This window comes from Cucumis melo, chromosome 4 (assembly GCF_025177605.1).
Source record: "Cucumis melo cultivar AY chromosome 4, USDA_Cmelo_AY_1.0, whole genome shotgun sequence".
Taxonomy (NCBI): domain Eukaryota; kingdom Viridiplantae; phylum Streptophyta; class Magnoliopsida; order Cucurbitales; family Cucurbitaceae; genus Cucumis; species Cucumis melo.
In genome coordinates, this window is record NC_066860.1 from 31,354,845 (window position 1) to 31,372,070 (window position 17,226).

The following is a 17,226-nucleotide window of genomic DNA, read 5'->3' on the forward strand; positions in this document are numbered from 1 at the left end:
TTATTCATTTCTATTTAACAATAACAATTATAACAATAATAACAACTAGTTGTTTAATTTTGACACCACTTTTAAATCCTTAATTATGATTGTAAAAAACATATAATATTTTTAACTAATACCACTAGATAATCGATAGTGAAATATTAAGTGATCTAGTTACTAATTAATTTTTTATCCCAAAAATATTATATATAATTAAATAATTTAATCTAACCATGTTATATTGTGAACGGTCATTAGAACTTGAATTCATGAAATACTTCAATAATTTGTACAAACTTAATTATCGACCCCTCTTTTTAACTTTATATAGAAATTTGGACACAATTATATTTTGATATAAGATTGTGTCGTGTTGACATCATATATTATAAATATATTATATGATTAAAAAAAATCATGATGTGTATATACATATATATATAATGGTCTAATCCATTATTGAGTAATTTTAAGCATTATAGCAACCATGATGATCTGTGTCATTCATTATGCCCATTATTGATTACAATAAATATAGGATCCCATTTTTACCACTCCAATTTATTTCACAGCTTTCTTATAAATGCTCCATAAAATGATGATCATCATTGTCACATTTTTCTTATAAATGGAAAACTTCCCACTCCCTTTTGGCTCATGTTGCATTCATAATAAATGTTTCCATATTATTGTTTTTTACATCATACATACATATATATATATATATATATATATATATATATATATATATATATATATATGTGTGTGTGTGTGTGTGTGTGTGTGTGTGTGTGTGTGTGTATTATTTAAAGTTTTAAAAACAAAAGTATATTTTTAAAATTGTAAGTAGTTTGCGTAATGAGACAAAATAGTTGGTAAGCTTATTTATGAACTTGTCCTATAGCATTCTATTTATGGAGTTAACAAAAATGAATAAATTTTACACATAATTCAAAATTTTAGGTGTTTTTACATAAATAGAAAAATTAAATAAACATATTATTCACCCAATTTTCTTTACACATCACCCCAATTTATTATACTAAAAAGCAATTACAAACCATTTTTAAAAATTCAAAAGACTAATTGACCCTACAATTTTATGAAAATGCACGGTAGATTGACGTACATTAACTTAAACATATATATATATATATATATATATATATATATATATATATATATATATATGGAAGATTCTACGTTTGCCAACGTGATTATATACATCTCGATTGGTTAAGAATATAGGTCCTTGATAAAAAAATCATACATTCTAATTTTACCGCATTACATAACCTAAGTTAAAACCAAACAAAAAAAAAAAAAAGGCATTATATATAATTTCGAAAGTAGTTTCTTCTTAGAAAAATAAGTGCAGAAGTGAAAGATTTAAGAAAATTAAACATTTGAATTTATATAAATATAATGGAAGAATGGATAATGAATAATGAATGATGATGGAGCTTCTACGTCGTGGTGTTGTATGTTCTTTCTGTTTTTTGTGTTGTCAGTTTTTCTTCACAAACACAAATATCCCTTTCTTTTCATCATTGCTTCCTCACGTGATTTCACTTCTCAATTTAGTGTTTCTATCAACCCATTACTTTTTCTTATTTTTCACTCCTCCCATCTAACCCTAACTATGTTTTGAGAACCAACCTAATTAATTTGGGTGAAATCATCTTTTATAACTCGTCAAATCTTCGACTTCTCATTGTATTTGGTTGAAATTTCTTATCATTATATATCACAATCAAACTATTTCCAACACCCCATTATTACCATCCATTTTAGACTATTATAACCCATAAAATATAATAACTAACTTAGTGCTCTAAACAAAGCTACTAAGATGTCAAATTTAAATATAAAAACACAAATATATTTATATACACAATATACATCTACCATGTAATAAGATCTAGTGTTACCGTCACTAAAAATGTTCGTATTTAAATATCAACCTCAAATATTTTAATTGGGTCAAATTTTAACCAATGAATTTATGTAACACTCTTGTTCCAAATATATATATATATATATATACACATACAATTGTACCAAAGAGGAGGCTGTCCAACGAATATTTTGTTTAATTCGTTAATTTTGCAATTTTGGGAAAGCAGCTTCAAATTTTAGCCAAAATTAATTTCAATAAAACCACATTAGTGACCTTTACATAATCAATTATTAGGTAAACAAGGTAATTTGTTATTCTAAAATAAATTAATTCCTAGTCTAATTGATTTTCTTTTATTGTAATCTTATCCTAAAAGATTAGTTTGAATTATAAGTTATGACATTCCAAAAGATAGGGTTGAAAAGAAGAAAAGCCACCATTGAAGTCATCAAGCAATGAAAAATAATGGCAAATTCCTTTCTTTTTTGGGTTCTTTTTTAATTTCCTCTTTAAATTTCTTGTGCAAATATGTATATTAAGGTATTTTAGGGCTTGACTTTCTCAAGAAAATGATAGCCTGCTTTTTATTTTTGGTATAAATGGAAATAAAAGCCACCAAACATGACTTAGTAACTTGAAGAAGAACAAAAAAAAAAAAAAAAAAAAAAAAAAAAAAAAAAAGAATAAATGCTTTCTATGTTGAATTGACCAACCATTAAATATATATGTGTATGTTGCAATTTACTTTAGGTTTAATTTGGCCATCCATCTCTAACCTAAACTTTTGATTTTCTTAATTATTCTAGAGGATAATTATGTAATTGTTTTTATCCAAATGTTTTTTTTTTCCTCTTTCTTTAATATTTTACATTGGATTTTAGGTTCGAACATCTTTTTTGACGAATGGAATGTAATACGAAGAAAAATTCTAAATATTTCATTCTAAATATAACTTGAAAGGATCCATATACCGTTAAATGAGACATAAAATTTGTACGTTAATGTTACATTTTGTTATATTTAAGACAACTTTATAAATAATAATATTACTTATAAAAAAATCATTTCATTAGGGTAAAAGGTTGAAAATACAGATAAAAATAGTAAATTGTTGTTATTAATATTATTATTAGGAAAAGGAAAGAAAGGCATGGAGGAGTAGTTGGGGTTGGGGAAAGGCATAAAGGGTTATGATTGATTGATTTTGTGAAAAGGTTTGATTAGGGATTGTGAGTGCCCCTTAAGTTCCATTAGTAGGAGAGTGTATCCTACAAATTTTGTGGTAGGGGTGACCCACCCAATAATTCAAACATCCTTCATTTTATTAATTAGAAAAAAGCTTTTTTTTTTTTCTTCTTATTTATTTTATGGTTATGATGAAAGGGTGCATGAGTTCAATAATTGCAATGATCCCAAAAGCATGACATATCTGTCCTCCTCATATCCCCTGGATCCACTCCCCTCTCTCTCTCTCTTTTCTTTTCTTTTCTTTTATACCCTTCCCTTCCCTCTTCTTATTATTTACCCACACCTAATCCCCCAATTTCACTCTCCACCTACTTTAATTTCTTCCTCCCTCTTATATCATTTATTTCTATCTCCATTCTAATTGAAAACATATATTGTATCCTAATTTTTCAGTTTAAGCTTTTGAGATAAATCATAAGATGTATGGTTTGGGATTTTTGAGGATGATGATAAGTTGATAACTGTTAGAATTATTAAACTTAAAAAAGAAAAATAAATAATAATTGAGGGGGAGAGAAAGCAATAATTTTAATATATATACAGAGAGAGAGAGAGTGGTCATTGGATACTGTAATGGGGAAGGCTACACTACACTCAAAGAGAAGATATACAATTGCTCTTTAGTAGAAAGACAATTATACCCCTCTAATTAAATATGTTATTATAAAAGGAAAAAAAGAAAAAAGAAAAAAGAAAAAAAAAAAAAGAACACTTTCCTTGGACAATGTAAAGAGATGGTCGCCTTGTCTACCCCAAGTCACACATCTTATTATTTGGTCAAATCTCGTGCTAATCTTTCTTTCTTTCTCTATTTTTCTTTTTTTTAAAAGAAAAAAAATTATAATTGGAATTTTTCTCCCTAAAATCGTTTTAAATTAATTTTGGAAAGGGAAAATTATTTTCTTTTCTTTTCTTTTCTTTTCTTTTCTTTTTGACAATTTTTCCTACACTTTATTATTTATTTTATATGTCCATTCTAACCCCAACATGTGGAAGGTGATGTCTTGGAAAAAGCCTGCTTTTAAAGCCACCCTATGATCAAAACTTCTTATTTTAATTTAAAATTAGAATTAGGTGTAACAAATTTAAGATATAAAATCAAAGAAAGTATTATTGGTTAAATTGAATATTATTACAAATTTAATATGTGTGGTTTCTTTTTTAGTACAAAAGTAAGACAACAAAACAACCCAAATAAGAACAAACGGTAGTAACGTAATTACATGTTTTTGGTTACGAATTATTTAAATATCATTATGTTTATTATAAGCTCTTTTTTAGTTTAATATTTAGAAACAAAAGAAGAAGTTTTTAAAAATTATGTATATAGTGAAAAAAGAAAAAAGAAACATAAATTATTTGTTAAAGCTTAGTTTTTAAGGAATAGAAAATGTGAAAAAGAAAATTATTTCAACGAACTCATATATTTACGTTTCCCATTTTTGTCTTCTATAAATGTAATAGCTCAAAATTATTCAATTCTATTAAATAAAATTTGTTAATAATATTTCAATAATTAAACAAAGCTTATTCAAATGGTAAATTGTGACAAATCAAATATTCTATTTCGGTAGATAAACTTTACAAAGTCATCCGATAAATAATAATAACATCAAATTCTATGCGATATATTAATGATAGGAACAAATAATTGTTAGATCTCCTCTATCAAAGAAAGAAAAGAAAAAAAAAACTCAATAATATAATCCTATGTCTATGCATTTTTCTTGGAAATTGGAGAATTCTAAATCATCAAAATTATTAAATAGATGTTTTAAAATTATATGGGTGAATAATGAAAACGACAACTTTTTCATATACATTGCCATTTAATTAAATAGTACCCAAATTATGAAAAATTTATAATATATGGTGTGTTTGGTAAGGGAGCAATTAATGGGATTTTTCTTGACGTCATAATGAGTTTGATATATGAAAATAAAACAAATAAAGAAACAAAAATATTTATGTAATGATTTTGGGTGGCTGGGTTGGGTTTGGGTTGGTGAGAGAAAGACAATAATAAAAAATATTAACACCCATTTAATAATCAAATATTATTAGGATTAATTAATTTTAATTTGATTGCTTTTTTTTTTTCTTTTTCCCCTTCTAAAAAGAGAGAAATTATATATCAATTACTTAATCATTTTCCATTGAAAAATGTTCCCAAGTCAAAGATGGTTATGTTTCTGTCAAGGCCTGTTTCTGACTCTCATAAATACATTCTCATGATGTTTTTTTAAAATTAACTTAAATATTTATATATATATATATATTGAATTTGTTTATGGAGTTAACTAATAATTTAAGTAATGTCAGATTGGAGATATATACATATATATATATATATATATATATATAGATAGATATGTTACAAAATGAAGTTTTTAATTCTTTGTGACAACTTTGTGGGAACATGGCTCATTTTACTAATATAGCCTTCATATTCAATATTTATAAAATAATAAAATGAGTTTAAGTTAATAATAAATATGAGGGTTGGGTTTTATATATTCATTTGTATTATGGGATTTATTTATTTTTTTTAAGAAATTATTCATTAAACTGAATAACGGCTTGAAATAAATGATGAAATAATAATGTTATTAATGGGGTTAGATTTCTTTTTTTTTTTTTTTTTTAAATTTATAATCCTATACATTCATTTCTTCACATAGAATATCATAATAGAAATTTAATAGCTTGGGAACCAAGCGAGCCTAACTAAAAATAATTGCTTTTTGAGAAATTATTTTTGTGGACCACGAGATAGGAATGAATAATTTAAGGAAAAGAAAAAAAAAAAACCTCTTTTCACTTACATTTATTTAACTTTTATTCTTGAGAAATCAATTTAGTTCGTTATTAGTATTTTTTTTTTCATGAGTGTTGTATGATTCAAATTAGTTCAAATCAATCCACATTTGTATTAAAGGAAATCCAGTTCAATTTTGGGATCTCACAAAAATTTGATTATCATGCACATCAATATTAAAAATCAATTTAAAATAAGAGAGAATTCTCAAAAACATTTTCTAGTCTTAAAGTTATGTAACGATAACAATTATTTAATTTATTTAAACTTTAGATCACAACCTTTTAGTGTTTGAACTAATAAGAAATACTAATTAAAAAGATGTATATAGTATACATATTTCTACCAATTTTAAAGGACGATTTGTATGATCTTGTAAAATTTGAGTTGTAAAGAAAACTTACAACTCAAAATAGTTAAATTATTTTAATTATTGTCATTTACAATTTGTAAAAATGATATAATCCAACCAATTTGTTTTTATTTATTTATTTACAATAGTAGTAGAAGAGTTGGAATTTTAATCAAATTTCATAAACAAAAGCAATTCTTTTAGTTTTGAAAACCCTCTTTTGAAAAATGAAAGTGAGAATTGTAGGTTTAATTTTAGAAAACATCTAAATTTAATAACTCAAAAACAATTTAACATTGAAGTTTACAGTTTCAAATAATATAGTAATGGGAAAAATGAATTAAAAATACAATGAAGAAATAGTGAGAAAAGATCATATTAAATAGAAAAGAAAAAGGTTCAAGAATGTCAGCTATATGTATGTTTTAATACCCCACTTGAGACTATAGATTTTATGTTATATTGTAATTTGGTAGTGTGTCTAAAGTCTCGTGTATGAACCGTTGTATAATTAAATATTTTCACGTGCACTTGTCAATCTGCTTTTGTCGGTCAATCTCACTCTATTTTTTTAAATTCAATTCCTTTTTTTTTTTTTTTTTTGTTTGTGTGTTTGGTATTTAAAAAGGGGACCTTCCCCCTTTCTAATTTCCTTTAAGACCCCTTTTCTTCTTCAATCTTAAAAAGAAAAGAGAGAGATTCTTCTCTGAAATTGGTTTCTAGGAATAATAATGGTGGAGTTGGGTTTGAGCCTTGGTGATCATCCATCTTCCAATTCCAATAATAATACTAATAAGCCGTTTTCTAATTTTCTATCTAAACCAATTTCTTCTTCTTCTAATTCTTCTTCCTCTCTTATGGCTTTGGGGTTTTGTGTTGGTTTAATCGGACGTCATTCTGCTTCTGCTTCTGCTTCGGTTCAAGGTGATGAAGAAGATGATGATGAGCTGGATGATGATGATGATCGGAAAACGGTTCTTGCCGGTTCAACTTCCGGTTTGGATCCACCGGTTCAGCTTGATCTTCTTCCTTTGGCTCCTGTTCCTCGTTCTTCTTCTTCTTCTTCTCCCCTGCTTCCTTTCCCATGGCTTTCTCATCACTGTATGTAAATACCGTTATTTATTATTCTTTTTTTATTTATTTTATGAGTTTTGCTAAAAATTACAACTTGGGAACTGGGTTCCTTTTCTTTTTTTTCTTTCCTAAATTCAAACAAATATCTCACATCATTTCATATCTCAATTTTTTTTTACGGAAATTCATTTCTTTTTTTCTTTTTTGTTGATGATTTGAGAATATATGAATGTTATTTTGTAGTGATGGGGGAAGTCGGGGGGAGTTCAGAGGGAGGAGAAAGGGTAGAGACATTGGATGTGAAGAGGGTGCTGGTGGAGGAGAGAGAAGATAGGGTGGCGGCGGTGGCAGTGGCGGCGTTGTCGTCTCCGAACAGTACGGTGTCATGTTTTGAAATGGAATTTGGAGGAGGAGGAGGAGGAGGGATTAGAAGGAAGAGATCATGGGATCATATGGAAATGGAAACGGAAAGAGGAGGAGGATCAGGAGGAGGTTGTTCAAGAATAATGAGTGATGATGAAGATAACAATGCTTCTGCTTCTGCTGCTGCTCGTAAAAAGCTTCGACTTTCTAAACAACAATCCGCTTTTCTTGAAGAAAGCTTCAAAGAACACACCACTCTTAATCCTGTAAGTCTAAACACTTCCACAAAACTTAATCCAAACATACCTTAAACTCCATATTCCATCTCTCTTAGCTTCTTTATTATACTTCTTCACTTGTCTTTTCAAAAATAAGTTTTAAAATTTATTAATTGCTAAAACTAATTCAATTCCATATCTTAATTAGTTTGGATTACTTTGTGTTATTCTAATTTCCCTTGAGCTTAGCATTCCTTCACTAGGTTTTGGTTAATACTCATTTTGTTTTTAGTTTTCTGTTTTTCTATTTTATGTTTTACTTTCTTTTCTTATTCTCTCAATTATGATTTCATATTTTGTATATAAATTTTTGAATTCTTTTCAAAATTTAACTTCATTTTTTAGTAATATTTATAAGATTATTTTGTCTCTAAAAAAAAAAAAAGACAAAGACAAAGTAGTCTTAATTGGCGGTGGTGGTTTTAAGAATGATATAAAGTCTATGAAATAAAATATTCATAAATTTTGTGTACTGAGTGTGTATATAAATGGAAAGAAAAAAAAACAAATAAATTTCAAATTTTTTGGTATGGCCGAATAACAATAATCTTAATTTTTAATTTAATTTTCAGAAGCAGAAGCTAGCACTAGCAAAGCAGCTAAACCTCCGACCTAGGCAAGTGGAAGTATGGTTTCAAAACAGAAGAGCAAGGTACATAAATCTAATAAAAAGAAACAATCATTAATAATAATTGTACAATAAAAAAGATAGAGATGTAATTTATATATGTATTTAATTGTATGTGTATGTGTTTTTGTTTAGGACAAAGTTGAAGCAGACAGAAGTAGATTGTGAGTATTTAAGAAGATGCTGTGAGACATTGACAGAAGAGAACAGAAGATTACAAAAAGAACTTCAAGAATTAAGAGCTTTAAAAACTTCTCAGCCTTTTTATATGCAACTTCCAGCCACTACCCTCACCATGTGCCCCTCGTGTGAGCGTGTCGCTACCACCACCACCACTACCACCACCGCTCCCACCACCCCCGCCCCGTCCTCCGCTCTCTGTCTCGCTAACAAACCCAAGATCTTGCCATTTCCTCATCTGCATCAGGCTGCTTCATGAGCATTTTTATTCATCTCACATCATGAAATACAAAAAAGTTCTAGCGATGAGATAATTTTTGTACATATTTTTCCTTTTGATGGGGTTGGAGCTTTTGTGGGGAAAATTTTTCTTTTGTTTTTGGTTGTCTGTAGCTTTGAGATATATATATATGGACCTCTCCCTAGTTGTTCTTTTATCAGTTCTTTCGCTCCTTGCATGCATGGTTATTTTTTAGGTTTTTTTCTTTTGGGATATACAAAGTAATTTAAAAGAGTATAGGGAGAGATTACATATTTATGATGTATTCTTGTTTTTTCTTCTTCTTTTGTTTAGTTATTTAAAAAGAAAACAAGATCAAATGAAAGGAAATTTTATTTCTTTTATTTGCCTTTCTTATTATTTAGTCCCAATTCTATTTAATTCATCCATTAAACTTGTGGTGCTGGGGAGATTTCAAATTCATGTTTTTTTTTTCTTTGTTAAGATTATATATGTTTTAACTAATCAAATTTAGGTTATACTTAGGTCAACAATTTTTTAACAATATTATTGACACATTATTGAAAATTTTAACTCAAAACCCTTTGGTTTTCGGATACAATTAGATTCATTTTCAACCTATGGAAATTAAAAGATTAATTAACATTGCCCTACCATTAGTGGTTTAGATTTATTAATGAAATGGCACGTAGCTCGAAAAAAAAATGATATAATAGTTTTATTTTAATTATATTTGAGCAAATAAATATTAATGAAAACACATGGTAAAATGAGTTGGATCGGATAAGCTTAAATAGTTGGAATATGATTAATGTTAATGATCATGTGGGAGGATCTAGTAATGCTTGGAGATTAGTGATTATAATAATAATAATGATTATGATTAAGAATTGATGATTGAGAAACAAGGAGATCTTGCAAGCCAAGCAATAGGGGTGCAGCTAATAGCTACCCATGGCTGCCAATGGACATAATAAATAAAACCCTAAGCTGAATTTTCAAAGCCAATCTCAAGGCCTTTCCATTGATGGCCTGCAACAAGGTATGATCACTACCTCATCATTTACATCTTTCGGGAAAGAAAAAAAACTTGAAGATGAAGCAATCAAAAGGACACAACAATTAAGACGTTCTTTGATTATCATTTAGATTTTGGTTTTCTAAAACAAATACTATTTGTTTTCTTAGATCGTAAGGTGGTTTGATTATAGTTTCATATTTTCTAATTTTTTGAAATAAAACACAAGTGGTTAACGTAAAAATAATATTGTGTGTTCTAAGATAATAAATATAGTTTTAGAAAACCATTATTATATTAAATGATAAATATTATAATAAGGTTTATATCAATAAGAGAAGAGTGCTCAACAAGTGAAAATGCAATCAAAACAAAAAGAAAAGAGGCTAGAGAAAAAGCCTTCTAATTTAAAACGATCAAAGCTACAAAAAAAAAAAAAAAAAGTTTCGGTTTGTATTGCACAAATAGTCTAAGTGATAATAATCTCCTCCGTGTAGTGAAATGACAATGCAAAAAATAGGTGTGTTCCACAATCACGCAAATTATCACTTATCCATCATGTTGAGATCTTTAACTCATCCACACAATTTCTTTCGCGTAGTTTTCATATTTCCTATATTATATTTGAATTTGTTTTTGGCCAAAACCTAATTTTTATAGTTTTCAAAACGTGTCTTCGATTTTAAAATTGATATCACAACAAATTAAATTATATAAACCATGGTTGATACACTTTATTCTAAAAAATTCAAATGGTTAACACAGCCCGGCCTAAATTTAAATGAAGATTAAAGATAAACCAATAATGTAATTTAAGTAAGAACAAAAAAAGAAAAAAAGAAAAAGTTCATAGTGACATTGGTCGAATTTGGTGTGACCTTTGTGATCTATTGGGTTGACTTTTAAGAGTTGAATTTTTTTCCTACCAACAATCATTTCACTTTGAAAATTATTAACCAAGTCAATATTGGATTACATATATTATGTAATGAAAATGATTCATTACAAATCCAATAACATCATAGGATCAAATATATATCACTAACCCATCTAACTTCAAAGTCAAAAATCCTTTATATGATTATTCGGATAGAGATACCTTCGATTGATTTTCTTTTTGGTTCATATGATTTTGTCATTCATAAACTTTTCTTTGCTATAACTTTTTCATAAACTATACATTTTTAATTTCAACCGTTCTTTCATTTAAGGAGCTTTCCTATCACTAGTTGATTTTGCAGTCCATACGGTCAAAGCTTTTTTTTTTTTTTATCAAGATAAGAAATTAGGTTATAGGTTAATTAAGATAAGAAAACGTGGAAACAATGGATCAACAAAAACGAATTTTTTTAAGGGTGATTGAAAAGAATAATAGTGGAAAGAAAAAAAAAATGTATAAATGGGATTCTTACCAAACAATTTGTGAATTATAATAAGTAAATTAAGTTTAATTTATATACCTCCCTACTTATTTCATTTTTAAACCTTTCACTTTCACACATAATCTAAATTGAATTGGGAATTTGCCTAACAATATTCCTCCAAATGTTATTAGAATTTGGGGAGTCATGATCATATTTATGAATAATATAAGTGGGAAGATCTGGATAAAAGATCACCTTTTTTTGAGTTGAGAACTTTGATTTGATTATGAGTTCTTAAACCATTTTATACAATCATGTCAACTCATGCTCTTTCTCCTAACACTTTATAGAAAGCTCTCAATTTGTTTCAATCCATTAGGAAAAGAAAAAAGAAGAAAAGAAAAAAGTCAACCATAGTTGTATATATATTTATTGTTTATTGCTTTATAATAATATACTAAAATTTATCTCCATATAAAGTTTCATGTAAGAAATGATCTAGTGACTCAAATCAAGAGTTTGAATATACTATCTATAATTTTCTAGTAGAGTTATTTATTTTATTTGGAGTTCTTCCAACATCATATAGTATTTGATGAGTACTTGGGATGGGACTCTTTGAACCATATTTCAAAATGTTGTCCAATCTAATTTTAGTATCCAAATTCAAGTATATATAACATTTAATTTGGTTTTCTTTTGATTTATTGCTATTAGAGTATATCTTAACGTGGTAGGGAATATTTGGTTCTTATTTTAAAACATTAAACTTAAGACCAACCATATAATTTCAATTGATCAATTTTAACATAAGTAAAAAATTATAAGATATATTTAATACGAGTATGGTATTAGTAATTAATATACATATAATTTTGAGGTGGATAACCAATTTAATATTTTTCATTGAATATGTTTTAAAACTTAAAAAGGTAAATAAAAAAAAATCGTAAATATAACAAACTACTAAAATATTTACAGCTCATGTAATAAAGCCTTTAAAGTTAGTCATCTTTTAAATGTTTAAGGTTTGTCTTTCCGTCATTCTTCTCCTCTGATTTCTTTCTATCGTCTTTCTTACTTTTCTCTTCGTTGTGATTTCTTTCTATCGTATTTCTTCCTTTCCTATTCTTTTTTTTTTTCGTTGAGATTTCTTTCCAAACGTCTTCTTATTTGGGTAACCAAATTTGATTTCTTTCTATCGTCTTTCTTCTTTTTTTTCTCTCTTTTTTTTCGCTGTCATTTCTTTCCATCGTCTTTCCTCCTTTCCTCTTCTTTTTTACATCGTTTGGATTGGGTAACCAAATCTAAATTATTGTATATAAAGAATCTTGAAAGAATCTTTAGATTGTATAAAATAAATAAACGACCGTGTACCAAATTTTTAAAGAAAAAGTCGTTTAAATTTGGGGTAGCCAAATATAACGATTCAAATCTAAATGATAAAATTGAAAAAATAAATCATATTTGACTATCAAAATCTAAACTACAATCATGTACCAAACAATAGCCAAATCTAAACGATTGTATACAAAATATATTATGCACATGGTTGACGAGATATTTTTAGTATTTTCTATTGTAGGCTTCTGGACTTTTTTTGTTCTCGAAATTATTCTATACGAGATAAATGTTTCGCCGCTTTGTTATATGTTTTAATAGATCCCTCCAAACAAAATTAAACTCCATATCTTATTTGATGAATGGGCTGAAGTAGTTGAAAAGCCCATAAAGATAAGGGAAGGCCCAACTTCAATAGTACTTTATTCCAAAGGCCCATCTTTGGAAGCTTTAAAAAGAAAATTTAATTCTTTTGAGTTTTTCAAGTTTGAAAATAGATAAAAATAACTTTGGTATCGAAAATGTGAACACAAAAGATTTAATAAAAACATAATTGTATTTCACGATTTGTTTTAAATATGTATTAATTAAAAACTAATCCGAAAATTGAGTTTTAATTTAAAAATTGCTTAAAATATGTTCAATAGTGTATATTTATAAACAATTACTCATCCATTAATAGTCAGTTGATAATAAACTATTATATTGTTATTTAGGAATATGATTTTATACTTTAAAAAACTATACACTTATTAATTTTGTATTACATAATACATATTATATTTTACAAAAAAAAAAAAATAGTTTATAGCATCACACATTATTTCATATTTCTAAATATTTTTACCATTATTTAATACTATTATGCATTTTAAAACTCAAAATATGGATTTTATATTAATTTTAGATTTTATATTATTTAAACCACATAATTTTAAAATAAAAAATAAATAACCAACTATACGTAAGTACTTAAAATTGACATGTTAACAATTTATTAGACATAAAAATGAATTTCAAAAAGCTATTAGATATTTATAAAGTTCAAATGATTATTACACTTAACAAAAAAAAATTCGGAATATGGTGAGCTATTATTACAAAGCTCAAAGACCCTAAAGGGGATCCTAACATTTTTGAAACTAAACTATTGATTTGAGCTATATTATGTTTCCATGAGTTAGGTTTAGCAAACAAACCTAAGAGGAAAGGTCTTTAGTTACATTCAAATCCAAATTATTACACAATTCCCCCCATGTACCAAACTTTAATTAATTAACTATCAACTTTCAAATTCTTTTTAACAAAAATAATTATATGTTTAGTCTATCGTACAAATATTTGAAGAATCCTAAGATAGATGTGTCGCATTCAAATTATCTTAAACTTTCCAAAGCTATTTACCCTATAAGGATAGGAAGAATGTAATTATATGAATTTGGGCTCTTCCCTGGTCTTTCTATAGCCTCGTTTCACTATACTATTTGAACCATATTAGTTTAATTTATATCCTAGAATTTCTTTTTAAGTAATGTTATAAATAAGGTAAGAGAAAAACTATTGTGAAAAGAAAAGTAAGATAGCACATTCCTGGAACTGATACAAATTATTTTTAGAACATTTTCTTTTGCCAAATTTAATTTTTGGATACAAATCGTGTCAAATAAGAAGAAAATCAATATCTCAATTTTTTAATTTTTTGTATATTTTTTAAATATGTACTCAGCTAATTTAAATTTTCATTTCCAATATAAAATATTTTCATTTAATTTAAATTTTGAATTTTAAATTAAAAATTAAATTAAATGGTAGGATAAAGATTGAGTTACAAACTTACTTACTATTTTTATTTTTATTTCATTTTTAATTTATAAACTTCATATTTTTCTTTTGTGATAATATATTTTTTTAAAATCTATTATTTTTATTTCATTTTTAATTTCTAAACTTCATATTTTTCTTTTGTGATAATATATTTTTTTTAAATCTAGCATGGTTTCAAGTCAGCAAAACTTGAATTTCATTAAAAAATTTTATATAATTTATATTTAATGGGTGCATTTTTGAACAATTTATAAAAATTCAAGATTAAAATCGTGACTTTTGAAACAAGTTATACATTTTTAAAACAAATATGAATGAAGTCGTATATTAAGCACACGATTTCCTTTAGTCTAGTCACCAATCTTGAGCCACCGAGGCTTTGATTAGGTTAAAGAGAATCGTGTATCTGGTGCACAACTTCCTTTCCTATAAAAATACCAGACAATAGTATGCTCTTCTTCCTTATTTTTTTCATTATTTCTGTCATATGATTTAAATGAAACCTATTTTTTACAATTCATTTTTTTAAAAAAAAATATATATTTTTGAAATATGTTGAATCGTTTATCAATTTTTTTTTGTACTAATACAGATAGACTGATTACATTATATATATGTGTGTGTCTATGTATATATTCGTTTAGTACTCTTTCAAAAGATAATAAATGTTTTAAAATATTAAGTGTATAGTTTTATTTTGATAGCCACCTTAGAATTGGTATAAACTAAACTCACATCAATACATATAACATAACATATCATGCTTAATTAGCTTCTATCTATTAATAAAAACAAAAGTTATTACCAACATTGGTTTTCATTTGTTTTAAAAACCTTGTGATTAGTATGGTAAGATTGAGAAAGTATGTTATAAATTATATTATTTCAATCATCTTCTATTTCATATTCAACTTCATTTTCTAATTTTTTTTTTCTTTTTAATTTTGGCAACTATAGGTTGGTCTCCCCTCTTATAATCTATCTATATAAAGTAGAGTAGGTATTAGATGAAACGTTTTCTAATTTGCTTATTTATTATTTGTCTACAAATATGACGATGATCGGTATCTATTTACATCACTATAAATGTCGATAAGGATCTATCAAAGTCTATCAAAATAAATATGAAATTTTGTTTTATTTTGTAAATATTTTGATTCATTTTACTATATTTAAAATTTTCAAAACGTTTTATTTAGATTAAACAACTCATCGTAGATCGAAAAGCCAAAAAGGAAAGCATGGGTATAAGAATCACATCAATAAGTTCATGAACAACCTCTATCATTTTTCTTGTTTTATTATTATTATTATTATTATCAAAATATAAAAGTATAAAAGTATGAACATAAAAGGAAAAGTCCATAAAAAGCCACATGATGAAGAAAATTCTAATGGCTACTACTTTGTCCTTAATTACTTTATATCAATTTCATAATTAATTTCGTCAAATCTTAAAATGTCTATACATTAACTTAATATTGACTAACTTCTTTATTCTCCAAAAAAAGAAGAAAAAAACTGACTTCTTTTTCTTCTTGTTGTGATTGTGATCTTTTTCTCTATATGAATAACTTTCAAAATTGCAAAAAATTTCTTATGCATAATGCCTATCAAATTATTTCTCGAGTACTTGAATATTAATCATCGAAGATTAATGATGTTTTACGAAAGACAAATCAAATATTATAAAATTAGAGATAGCCACCAATTCATTGAGATGGTCTTTTGATCAAAATTGTTATTGAACTGACTATAGTTGGTTTAGTAAATACTCTAATCGATCTAACTACAAATGAGTATAAATCGATCGCTATTTAGTCGATCGGTAGGTTTAAGTCTTTTTCTTCCCATCTTCGACTAACCACTTTCAATTTAGTCTATTTTTCGATGTATCGTATCCACTAAGTCGAAGCGAAAACGAGAGAGATACATGAATATGAATAAATTAAATAAAAAGATAAGGAATAATTAAAGGGGCAATCACCGACAAAAGAAATGAGAAAACATGTGTGTGTGTGTGTGAGAGAGAGAGAGAGAGGAAGAAATGTGTCCAAATTTTAAAAATGAAAATAAAGAAAAGAAAAAAGTGGTCGCCGACAGCCGCGTCGTCTTCAAATTACGACGAAACACAACAAAGTTTAGATACACACATTTTTCAATGCAACCAATTATCTTATGATTCACTCATTGCTCCATTACTTGTAACCTTTGCATTAAAAAAGTCATTTTAATTCCTTTAATGCTCCCCCTTCCCCTCTATTCTTAGGGTTACCCCACCCTTCTTTTTCTCATTTAATTATAACATCAACCCTATATATAACATCTTCCCCCAATTTTCATATGCCTTCAACTAACCATCCTTTAAGGTTTTTGTTTGAGTAGTTGAACTTATTGTTATAGTTTCAACCAGCCTCTGATTATAGTTATTTGTATTAGAGGGTGTTTTAGTTTGGATTTTAACAAAAAACAGAGATGGTGAGTGGGAATTGGTCAACATTATTGTAACATATAGAATGTTAAATTTAGTTATCAATTATTGTAATTGGAAGTGTTAACAGTTTTGCAAATTGGCTTTTTAGTACTTCTGTTGAATTTTTCTATGATAAAAA

At 26.7% G+C, this 17,226-nt stretch overlaps 1 protein-coding gene across 1 annotated transcript; it reads left to right on the forward strand.

Moving 5' to 3' along the window:
- The first annotated feature begins 6,949 nt into the window (after positions 1-6,949).
- Positions 6,950-9,460, forward strand: LOC103486752 (homeobox-leucine zipper protein HOX11). Its single transcript, XM_008444811.3, has 4 exons — positions 6,950-7,404; positions 7,621-8,006; positions 8,591-8,670; positions 8,782-9,460. Exons 1-4 carry the CDS (start codon positions 7,035-7,037, stop codon positions 9,083-9,085), a joined length of 1,140 nt encoding a protein of 379 aa, XP_008443033.2. The 5' UTR covers positions 6,950-7,034; the 3' UTR covers positions 9,086-9,460.
- Positions 9,461-17,226: the final 7,766 nt, after the last annotated feature.